This window comes from Mustela nigripes, chromosome 12 (assembly GCF_022355385.1).
Source record: "Mustela nigripes isolate SB6536 chromosome 12, MUSNIG.SB6536, whole genome shotgun sequence".
NCBI classification, from domain to species: Eukaryota; Metazoa; Chordata; class Mammalia; order Carnivora; family Mustelidae; genus Mustela; species Mustela nigripes.
The window spans coordinates 70248478-70261155 of NC_081568.1; the positions used below are offsets into that span (position 1 = coordinate 70248478).

A 12678-nucleotide genomic window follows, 5' to 3' on the forward strand; every position below is an offset into this window, starting at 1 on the left:
GTTGGATTGACAAAGTTGGCTTGAGAATCCCGCGCACGTACTCAGCGAGCTTATATTCTTGTAGGAAGCCTTTTAGTCTGCACTGCTGTTTTTTGTTAAACACTTGCTCCCAAAACACAGCATTCACTTCCTGGCAGTTGTCCCATTATAGGAATTACTTAAGAAGTTACAAAATATGTTAAACATAGGAACTTCTGAGAAGAGTTTAGGACTCTTACCGAGTCATAATAGAAAGTTGGAGAACAGCTTATTTACTTTGACTTCTTAAGGTCCAGGGAATGTTTAGAAATTTGAGTTGGACCCTGGAGTGGCATTCATTTACCGGAAGAGGGTAGCCAAGAGACTGGCTGCTCTTTAAGGTGGTTTGAGAAAAAGCAGGGCATTGTCTGTATAAAAGACCAAACGAAACAAAAAGTGTACAGAAAGAGAGGTTTCGAGTTGAGCATTGAATGCTACACTCTTGTCAACTTGCGCTTATGTGAAAAAGTTATTTATTGAATGCCTGTTGTGTACCTAGAATTCTGTTAAGCTCTCTCCTGGAAGGAGAATACTGTGAACAGTAGCTGTGCAAATACATATAATTTGCTCACCTTAATTAGCTGTGTGACTGGGCAAGAGTGAGTCAAATGCATTGTGCTTTAATTTTCTCATACGAAGATTAAAAAAGTTTTCTACAACTTAAGATAAATGTGAAAATTAAGTAGTTAATGTATGTAAAGGTGGGTGGTTAGTAAAATAGGTGGCACATAGTCATGCATAGCTATTAGCCATTTTAAAAAATTTAACTTTAAAATATTTTGGCTTTATTGGGGTGTGAAATTTTACACTTCGTATATAATATATCGGGATGATATATATATCGGGATGATTTAATGTACTGTACATTGTAAAAGGATCCCTCCTATCTAGTTAATTAACACGTCTATCACCTTTTTTTTGGTAAGAATATTTTAAGTTCTACCCTCAGCTAATTTCATTTCTACAAAACGCTGTCATCAACTATGGTAACCATATTTTACATTAACCATTGTTACTAAATTAGTTTGAAAAGTTTTAATGGGAAATAGAGGACTTTTAAAAAATAATAATTTATTTTATTTTAATATACCTTTTTAATTAGTAGTTTTTCCATGCAGTTATCCTTTAACATCTAATCATATCTATATTACAGGTTTTTTTTCTTTTTAAAGATTTTATTTATTTAATTGACAGAGATCACATAGTCAGAGAGGCAGGTGGGGGGCTGGGGGAGTGGGGAAGCAGGCTCCCTGCTGAGCAGAGAGCTTGATGCCCTCCATCCCAGGGTCCTGGGATCATGACCCGAACCGAAGACAGCAGCTTAACCCACTGAGCCACCCAGGTGCCCCTACAGGTTTTATACTATCAAATTTTATCTTATAGTTCCTGTGGTAGATAATATTTTTATAACAAGTTAACATTTTATGATAAATGATATGATAAATGCTTCTCTTATTACTAAGTAATAAAATTTTCTATTTTTTTAGACCATCATTGAATGTCTCAAATATATTTGTACTGGAGATTTTCCTCCTGGAACCAAAGGACATACATTTGTTCATGATCCCAAGGTAATAGTGCTAGTGAACTTAAGTTTTGGGTTTTTTTGTTTGTTTGTTTTAACATTTTATTTATTTATTTGAGGGAGAGAGAATGAGCAGTAGGGAAGGGCAGGAGAGGCTGAGCAGGAATCCCAACGTGGGGCTCAATCCCAGGGCCTAGAGATCATCACCTGAGCTGAAGGAAGATTGTTAACCAACTAAGCCACACAGGTGCCCTGAACTTAAGTATTTTCTTTCTTTTTTTTTTCCCCAAAATACAGTGTTTGCAATTATAAAAGTGATAAGGCTTATTTAGAAAACCTGGCAATGGAAGAGTATGAAAAGATAGGAAAGTCCACAGTCTTGGCACCCAGTGACAACAACTGTTAACATTTTCATGTTTTTTTTTTTAATTCTCTTTTACATACAATCTTACATAGCTAAAGTTATATCCCAATTTTGTATTCTTGTGTTTTTTCCCCACTTAACATTATCATAAGGTCCCATGTCATCAAATAAATTCTTAATCTAGGTGTTTGGCTAGATTTTATTTTTTATACTTCTTGTATATCTGAAATATTTCCTTCTTTAAACATGTAACCTATTACGAACATTTTTAATAGTTGCATAATTTTCTTAAATTTAGATTGCTTTTAGTTTTTCATTAAAATGTGCCATAGTTTAAGTCTTTGTGTACGAATCTTTGAATTACAGTGTTTATACCATTATCGAGTGTAAAGGACATAGATTTTTTTTACTACATATTTTTGCTTATAGGTTTTTCTTGTTTTATATATGCAGTGATTTCATACGCCTCTCTCAGCTGCCTGCCAGTCCCCCTAATAGTTTGTGTATATTTCTCAGGCTTTTTTGTGTGACATACTTGTGTGTGGATTTAAATACACTCAAATGTAAATATTTCAAAACAGTGGGAGCATTTTATACTATTGTGTGAATCAAATTTTTAGTGACATGCTATTATATATATATATATATATATATATATATGCACACTTTTATTTCATTGGTTTTAATTACTGAAATTAATCCACTGAGTTTATATTTTATATTTTATCATTTGACCCCCTATTGATGGTCATTTAAGGTGTTCCCACTTTTATATGACTGAAGGTAATTGTAATTGAAAATATTTTTAAACTTTTCTCTTAGAGATAGTAAAATCATTTAGTACATTTACAGAGCCCCCTCTACAATGACTATTTCACACCTTCTCTTTCCTTAAACCTGCAATCTGCTCTGCTCAGTTGTTGATCTTGCCTTGTAATTTATTGAAAAATTAGGAATCGGATAAAAAGTACCTTGTTTTCCAGTCTTCAAGTCTTTCAAACTGTGCTTCATTTGTACTGGTACTGTTTTTTTCTCTTGTATTAAAGGTAAATTGTTTTATCCAAAGGCAGCCAACTATTCTTGGAGGCTGGAACCAGTCAGTCCGTTTTGTCAATGGAAGTGTTTTCCTTTTCATTTACTTTCTTCTATATTAGCACTTTCTCCCTCTTCATAGGATCGTTCATATAAGCATGCTGTAGTAGCTCTAGTCTACAAACAAAAACCTCTCCCTTTACTCCAGATCACCATGTGGCTATTACCTCCATTCAGTCTTACAGCTCAGTTCACAAGAGTTGTATATACTCATCGTCTTCATTTTATTGCTTCTCATTTGTCCCCTGCCTGCTCTGTTCAGGTTTTCTTTCCCACCCCTCCCTTGCTAGCATTGCTGTTATAAAGCTGCCAGTAATCTTCATGTTGCCAGATAAAGTGGTCATTTTCTAATTCTCAGTAACTTCTCAGAAGATTTGATACAGCTTCTTACTCCCTTTTTAAAAAACATTGCTCTTGGCTTCCATAGTACCATTATCTCATACCTCCTTTTTCACTGGCCATATTTTAGTCTCATTTACTGAGTCTGTTTTTGCCTTACTCTTCTTGGATGATCTTATTCATTCTCATGGCTTTAAGTACTGGTTATGTGCATATTATTCTTGATTTATATATTTAGCCCAAACTTCTTTCCTAAACCCTAGATATCTATGTTCAGCTGTTTGTTTGGAAATTTAAATGGGCATCTTTTTAACATGTTCAAAACAGAACTCATGGTTCCCTGTTCCCCATTCCTCTCACATTCTCAAGTTTGGTACGGTATACCTCCATACCTGGTTTAATGATACCACAATTCACACATTGCTCATGCCAAAACCTGGTGTGTCATCCTTTGATTGATTCCTTCATCTCCCCCTGTTGCCAGTTGATAAGCAGTTCTTCATTAGTTTTTTCAAATATCCATGGATATTTACCTGGCAGGGGAGATTCCATGACCATGAAGATGGTTCTCCCAGGTAAGGTTCGTCCGTTGCGCTAAGATGTCTAACATTTATCCCTTTTTTCCATCTTCACTGCTCCTTTCCCAGTCTAAGCTACCTTTGTCTTCCCTTTGAGTTTTTCCAGTAGTCTCCAAACTGGTGTTTCTGCCCACATTCTTTTGAAGTCCCCCACACCCCCCAGCAACCAGTTATCTTTTAAATATTCATTCTAGAGAAAATGTGTTATTCACAGTCTGGGAGTAACATTCTAGTTAGTGTTAATACCCAGAAGTAGGTGCATCCTTGATATGTTCAAGGAATCACAAGGAGGAGCAAAATGGCAAGGAGATGACTGGTAGAAAATTAAATCAGAGAGATATGACTAGTTTCTGCAAGCCCTTGGGTTCTGTTCTCATTTAAATAGGAATCTTTTGGAAGAATTAATGCAGGAGAAGGGCATGGTGTGTATTTTAAAGCAATCAGTCTGGCAGCTGAGAGAAAACTATTTGCAGGTGGTTAGGGTAGAAGGGTAGAGACTAATAAAGGAGATTTTGAGATAATTCAGGTGAGATATATTGGTTTTGATTAAGGTGGTTCATTGTTTATTCACCACACCCAGTGCTCCATGTAATACCAACCACCAGGCTAACCCATCCCCCTAACCCCTCACCCTTCCCAAACCCTCAGTTTGTTTCTCAGAGTCCATAGTCTCATGCTTTGTCTCCCCCTGTGATTTCCCCCATTCACTTTTCCTTTCCGTCTCTTAATGTCCTCCATATTATTCCTTATGCTCCACAAGTAAGTGAAACCATGTTATAATGGACTTTCTCTGCTTGACTTACTTCACTCATCATAATCTAGATCTCCAGTCCCGTCCATGTTGATACAGAGTTGGGTATTCGTCCTTTCTGATGGAAGCTTAATACTCCATTGTAGATAAGGACCGAATCTTTTTTTTTTTTTTTTTTTTTTAGATTTTTTTATTTACTTATTTGACAGAGATCACAAGTAGGCAGAGAGGCAGGGAGAGAGAGGGGAAGCAGGCTCCCTGCTGAGCAGACAGCCTGATGTGGGGCTTGATCCCAGGACCCTGGGATCACGACCTGAGCTGAAGGCAGAGGCTTTAACCCACTGAGCCACCCAGGCACCCTGGACCATATCTTCTTTATCCATTGGTCTGTTGAAGGGCGTCTTGGCTCTTTCCACGGTTTGGCAATTATGGCCATTGCTGCTATGAACATTGGGGTACATATGGCCCTTCTTTTCACTACATCTGTATCTTTGGAGTGAATACCCAGTAGTGCAATTGCAGAGTCATAGGGTAGCTCTATTTTTAATTTCTTAAGGAATCTCCACACTGTTTTCCAAAGTGGCTGCACCAACGTTCATTCCCACCAACAGTGTAAGAGGGTTCCCTTTCTCCACATCCTCTTCAGCACTTGTTGTGTCCTGTCCTGATAATTTTGGTCATTCTAACTGGTTTAAGGTAGTATCTCAGTGATGTTTTGATTTCAATTTTCCTGATGGCTAATGATGATGAACCATTTTTTCATGTGTCTGTTAGTCATTTGTATGTCTTCTTTGAAGAGTCTGTTCATGTCTTCTGCCCATTTTTGACGTGATTATCTGTTTTTTGGGGTGTTGAGTTTGAGGAGTTCTTTATAGATCTTGGATATCAGCCCTTTGTCTGTAGTGTCATTTTTAAATATCTTCTCCCATGCTGTGGGCTACCTCTTTGTTTTGTTGACTGTTTCCTTTGCTGTGCAGAAGCTTTTCATCTTGATGAAGCCCCAAAAGTTCATTTTCGCTTTTGTTTCCTTTGCCCTTGGAGACATGTCTTGAAAGTAGTTGCTGGGTTCGGTGTCAAAGAGATTACTGCCTATGTTCTTCTCTAGGATTTTGATAGATTCCTGCTTCACCTTGAGGTCTTTTATCCATTTCGAGTTTATCGTTGTGAACAGTGTAAGAATGGTCAAGTTTCATTTTATATATAGCTGTCCAATTTTCCCAGCCCCATTTATTGAAGAGACTGTCTTTTTTCCACTGAATATTTTTCCCTGCTTTGTTGAAGATTATTTGGCCATAGAATTGAGGGTCCATATCTGGACTCTCTACTCTGTTCCATTGGTCTGTGTGTCTATTTTTGTGCCAGTACCATGCATGCTGTGTTGGTGATCACAGCTTTGTAGTAAAGCTTGAAATCAGGCAACATGAAGCCCCCAGGTTTTTCTTTTTCAACATTTCCTTAGCAATTTGGGATATTTCTAGTTCCATACAAATTTTAGGATTATTTGTTCCAGCACTTTGAAAAATGCCGGTGGAATTTTGATCGAGATGGCATTGAAAGTATAGATTGCTCTGGGCAGTATAGATTGCTCTGGGCAGTATAGACATTTTAACAATGTTTATTCTTCCAATCCATGAGCATGGAATGCTTTTCCATCTTTTTGTGTCTTCTTCAGATTCTTTCATAAGTGTTCTGTAGTTCCTCAAGTACAGATCCTTCACCTCTTTGGTTAGGTTTATTCCAAGGTATCTTATGGTTCTTGGTGTTATAGTAAATGGACTTGATTCTTGATTCTGTAATTTCCTTTACATATTTTCATTGTTAGTGTATAAGAAAGCACCTGATTTCTGTGCACTGATTTTGTAGCCTGCCACATTACTGAATTGCTATATGAGTTCTAGTAGTTTGGGGGTGGAGTCCTTGAGTGTTCCATATAAAGCATCAAGTCATCTGTGAAGAGATAGAGTTTGATTTCTTCTTTGCCAATTTGAATACCTTTTATTTCTTTTTGTTGTCTGATTGCTGTTGCTAAGACTTCTAATCCTATGTTGAACAACAGTGGTGAGAGTGGGCATCTTTGTCCTGTTCCTGATCCATGGGGAAGGCTGTCAGCTTTCCCCATTAAGAATGATATTGGCCGTCGGTTTTTCATAGATTTTATGAAGTTGAGGAATGTTCTCTCTGTCCCTATACTTTAAAGAGTTTTAATCAGGAACAGATACTATATTCTCTCAAATGCTTTTTCTGTATTAATTGAGAGGACCATATTGTTCTTTTCTCTTATTGATTTGTTTTATCGCATTGAGTGATTTGCAAATGTTGAACCTCCCTTGCATCCCAGGGATAAATCCCACCTGATCATGGTGGATTATCTTTTTAATGTACTGTTGGATCCTGTTAGCTAGTATCTTGTTGAGAATTTTGGCATCCAGGGATATGGTTTGAAATTCTCCTTTTTGATGGGGTCTTTGCCTGATTTGGGGATCAAGGTAACGCTTGATACTAGAAATATCAAGGATATCAAATAGGGTCTGGAAGTTTTCCTTCTGTTTCTATTTTTTGAAACTCTTCAGGAGAATAGGTATTATTTCTTCTTGGAATGTTTGGTAGACCCAGGGAATCCATCAGGTCCTGGGCTCTTTTGGGGGAGTTTTTTTTTTTTTTTAATTAAATTTTTAAAATTTTTAATTAACTTATAATGTATTATAATGTAATATTATTTAATTAACTTATAATGTATTAACTTATAATGCATTATACATTATATAATGTATAATGTATTAACTTATAATGTATCATATAATTAACTTATAATGTATTATAATGTATTATTATTATAATGTATTATAACTAATAATGTATAATTATAATTAACTTATAATGTAATTAAATGTATTATATAATGTACCCCCAGGGGTACAGGTCTGTGAATCGCCAGGTTTACACACTTCACAGCACTCACCATAGCACATACCCTTCCCAAAGTCCATAACTCCACCACCCTCTCCCTCCCCCTCCCCCCTGGCAGCCCTCAGTTTTGTGAGATTAAGAGTCTCTTATGGTTTGTCTCCCTCCCGATCCCATCTTGTTTCATTTATTCTTTTCCTACCCCAACCCCCCCACCTTGCATCTCCCCTTCCTCATATCAGGGAGATCATATGATAGTTGTCTTTCTCTGATTGACTTACTTCGCTAAGCATAATACCCTCTATTTCCATCCACATCGTCACAAATGGCAAGATTTCATTTCTTTTGATGGCTACATAGTATTCCATTGTACATATAAACCACATCTTCTTTATCCATTCATCTGTTGATGGACATCTAGGTTCTTTCCATTGTTTGGCTATTGTGGACATTGCTGCTATAAACATTTGCGTGCACATGCCCCTTCAGATCACTACATTTGTATCTTTAGGGTAAATACCCAGCAATGAGATTGCTGGGTCATAGGGTAGCTCTATTTTCAACTTTTTCAGGAACCTCCATGCTGTTTTCCAGAGTGGTTGCACCAGGATGCATTCCCAACAGTATAGGACGGTTCCCCTTTCTCCGCATCCTCACCAGCATCTGTCATTTCCTGACTTGTTAATTTTAGCCATTCTGACTGGTGTGGGGTGGTATCTCGTTGTGGTTTTGATTTGTATCTCCCTGATGCCAAGTGATGTGGAGCACTTTTTCATGTGTCTGTTAGCCATCTGCATGTCTTCTTTGCGGAAATGTCTGTTCATGTCTTCTGCCCATTTCTTGATTGGATTATTTTTCTTTGGGGGTTGAGTTTGATAAGCTCTTTATAGATTGTGGATACTAGCCCTTTATCTGATATGTCGTTTGCAAATATCTTCTCCCATTCTTTCAGTTGTCTTTTGGTTTTGTTAACTGTTTCCTTTGCTGTGCAAAAGCTTTTGATCTTGATGAAGTCCCAATAGTTCATTTTTGCCCTTGCTTCCCTTGCCTTTGGCGATGTTCCTAGGAAGAAGTTGCTTGGCTGAGGTCAAAGAGGTTGCTGCCTGTGTTCTCCTCAAGGATTTTGATGGATTCCTTTTTCACATTGAGGTCCTTCATACATTTTGAATATATTTTTGTGTATGGTGTAAGGAAATGGTCCAGTTTCATTTTTATGCAGTGGCTGTCCAATTTTCCCAAAACCATTTGTTGAAGAGATTGTCTTTTTTCCATTGGACATTCTTTCCTGCTTTGTCGAAGATTAGTTGACCATAGAGTTGAGGGCCTATTTCTGGGCTCTCTATTCTGTTCCATTGATCTATGTGTCTGTTTTTGTGCCACTACCTTGCTGTCTTGATGATGACAGCTTTGTAATAGAGCTTGAAGTCTGGAATTGTGATGCCACCAACTTTGGCTATCTTTTTCATCATTCCTCTGGCTATTCGAGGTTTTTTTCTGGTTCCATATAAATTTTAGGATTATTTGTTCCATTTCTTAAAAAAAAAAAAAAAGAATGGGACTTTGATAGGGATTGCATTAAATGTGAAGATTGCTTTAGGTGGCTTAGACATTTTCATGATATTTATTCTTCCAATCCATGCGCATGGAACGTTCTTCCATTTCTTTGTGTCTTTCTCAATTTTTTTCATGAGTTCTTGATAGTTTTCTGAGTTTAGATTCTTTCCCTCTTTGGTTAGGTTTATTCCTAGGTATCTTATGGTTTGGGGTGCAATTGTAAATGGGATTGACTCATTAATTTCTTCTTTCTTCTCTCTTGTTGTTGGTGTATAGAAATGCAACTGATTTCTGTGCATTGATTTCATATCCTGATACTTTACTGAATTCCTGTACGAGTTCTAGTAGTTTTGGAGTGGAGTCTTTTGGGTTTTCCACATAAAGTATCATATCATCTGCAAAGAGTGATAGTTTAACAACTTCTTTGCCGATTTGGATGCCTTTAATTTCTTTTTGTTGTCTGATTGCTGAGGCTAGGACTTCTAGTACTATGTTGAATAGCAGTGGTGATAATGGACATCCCTGCCATGTTCCTGACCTTAGCGGAAAAGCTCTCAGTTTTTCTCCATTGAGAATGATATTCGCTGTGGGTTTTTCATAATGGCTTTGATGATATTGAGGTATGTGCCCTCTATCCCTACGCTTTGAAGAGTTTTGATCAGGAAGGGATGCTGTACTTTGTCAAATGCTTTTTCAGCATCTATTGAGAGTATTATATGGTTCTTGTTCTTTCTTTTATTAATGTATTGTATCACGTGTATTGATGGATTTGCGGATGTTGAATCAGCCTTGCAGCCCTGGAATAAATCCCACTTGGTCGTGGTGAGTAATCCTTTAACGTACTGTTGGATCCTGGCTAGTATTTTGGTGAGAATTTTCACATCTGTGTTCATCAAGGATATTGGTCTGTAATTCTTTTTTGATGGTATCCTTGTCTGGTTTTGGGATCAAGGTAATGCTGGCCTCATAAAATGAGTTTGGAAGTTTTCCTTCCATTTCTATTTTTTTGGAACAGTTTCAGGAGAATAGGAATTAATTCTTCTTCTTCTTTTTTTTTTTTTTTTTAAGATTTTATTTATTTATTTGACAAAGAGATAGATCACAAGTAGGCAGAGAGGCAGGCAGAGAGAAAGGGCGGGGGAAGCAGGCTCCCTGCTGAGCAGAGAGCCTGATGTGGGACTCGATCCCAGGACCCTGAGATCATGACTTGAGCCAAAAGCAGAGGCTTAACCCACTGAACTACTCAGGCACCCCATTAATTTTTCTTTAGTATATGTGCTGCTGAAGCGAGCACCCCATTAATTTTTCTTTAAATGTTTGGTAAAATTCCCCTGGGAGGCCGCCTGACCCTCGGCTCTTGTTTGGAGACTTTTGATGACTGCTTCAATCTCCTTACTGGTTATGGGTCTATTCAGGTTTTCTGTTTCTTCCTGGTTCAGTTGTGGCAGTTTATATGTCTGTAGGAATGCATCCATTTCTTCCAGATTGTCAAATTTGCTGGCGTATAGCTGTTCATAATATGTTCTTATAATTGTTTGTATTTCTTTGGTGTTGGTTGTGATTTCTCCTCTTTTCATGATTTTATTTATTTGGGTCCTTTCTCTTTTCTTTTTGATAAGTCTGGTCAGGGGTTTACCAATCTTATTCTTTCAAAGAACCAGCTCCTAGTTTCGTTGATTTGTTCTATTGGTTTTTTGGTTTCTATTTCATTGATTTCTGTTCTGATCTTTATGATTTCTCTTCTCCTGCTGGGTTTAGGATTTCTTTGTTGTTCTTTCTCCAGCTTCTTTAGGTGTAGGATTAGGTTGTGTATTTGAGACCTTTCTTGTTTCTTGAGAACGGCTTGTATCGCTATATATTTTCCTCTCAGGGTTGCCTTTGCTGTGTCCCACGGATTTTGAACCATTGTGTTTTCATTATCATTTGTTTCCATGAATTTTTTCAGTTCTTTTTTAATTTCCTGGTTGACCCATTCATTCTTTAGGAGGATGCTCTTTAGTCTCCATGTATTTGGGTTCTTTCCAGCGTTCCTCTTGTGATTGAGTTCTAGCTTCAGAGCATTGTGGTCTGAGAATATGCAGAGAATGATCCCAATCTTTTGATACTGGTTGAGACCTGATTTCAGACCCAGGATGTGATCTATTCTGGAGAATGTTCCATGTGCACTAGAGAAGAATGTGTATTCTGTTGCTTTGGGATGGAATGTTCTCAATATTATCAGTGATGTCCATCTGGTACAGTGTATCATTTAAGGCCTTGATTTCCTTGTTGATCTTTTGCTTGGATGATCTGTTTATTTCAGTGAAGGGAGTGTTAAAGTCCCCTACTATTGTATTATTGTCGATTTATTTCTTTGATTTTGTTATTAATTGGTTTATATAGTTGGCTGCTCCCATGTTAGGGGTATAGATACTTAAAATTGTTAGATCTTCTTGTTGGACAGACCCTTTGAATATGATATAGTGTCCTTCCTCATCTCTTATTATAGTCTTTGGCTTAAAATCTAATTGATCTGATAGAAGGATTGCCATCTCAGCCTTCTTTTGAGGTCCATTAGCATGGAAAATTGTTTTCCATTCCCTCCCTTTAAATCCAGAGGTGTCTTTGGGTCTAAAATGAGTTTCTTGTAGACAGCATATTGATGGGTTTTGTTTTTTTATCCATTCTGATACCCTGTGTCTTTTGATTGGGGTATTTAGCTCTAAATGGGTAACTATTGAGAGATATGAATTTAGTGCCATTGTATTGCATGGAAGGTGACTGTTACTGTATATTGTTTCTGTTCCTTTCTGATCTACTGCTTTTAGGCTCTCTCTTTGCTTATTTCCCTTTCAATATTTCCTGTAGAGCTGGTTTGGTGTTTGCAAATTCTTTTAGTTTTTGTTTGTCCTGGAATATTTTTTTCTCTCCTTCTATTTTCAATGATAGCCTAGCTGGATATAGTATTCTTTTCTGCATGTTTTTCTTGTTTAGTGCTCTGAATATATCTTGCCAGTTCTTTCTGGCCTGCCAGGTCTCTATGGGTAAGTCTGCTGCCAATCTAATATTTTTACCATTGTATGTTACAGACTTATTGTCCTGGGCTGCTTTCAGGATTTTCTCTTTGTTGCTAAGACTTGTAAATTTTACTATTAGATGATGGGATGTGGACCTGTTCTTATTGATTTTGAGGGGGATTCTGTGTACCTTCTGGATTTTGATGCTTGTTCCCTTTGCCATATTAGTGAAATTCTCCACAATAATTCTCTCCAGTATACCTTCTGCTCCCCTCTCTTTCTTCTTCTTCTGGAATCCCAATTAATCTAATGTTGTTTCATCTTGTGGTATCACTTATCTCTTGAATTCTCCCCTCATGGTCCAGTGGTTGTTTGTCTCTTTTGCTCAGCTTCTTTATTTTCTGTCATTTGGTGTTCTATATCACTAATTCTCTCTTCTGCCTCATTTATCCTAGCAGTAAGAGCCTCCATTTTTTATTGCACTTCATTAATAGCTTTTTTGCTTTCAGCTTGGGTAGATTTTAGTTCTTTTATTTCTCCAGAAAGGGCTTTTATTT

The 12678-nt window shown here is 37.2% G+C and overlaps 1 protein-coding gene across 2 annotated transcripts in view; it reads left to right on the forward strand.

Annotated features, from left to right (window-relative positions):
* Positions 1 to 12678, forward strand: part of RAD50 (RAD50 double strand break repair protein) — a 132855-nt gene that overhangs the window by 41756 nt on the left and 78421 nt on the right. For both annotated transcript variants that reach the window (XM_059417537.1, XM_059417536.1), the window contains exon 4: positions 1506 to 1589. In XM_059417537.1, the coding sequence (XP_059273520.1) occupies positions 1506 to 1589 (84 nt within the window). The remainder of the gene's footprint in view (positions 1 to 1505; positions 1590 to 12678) is intronic.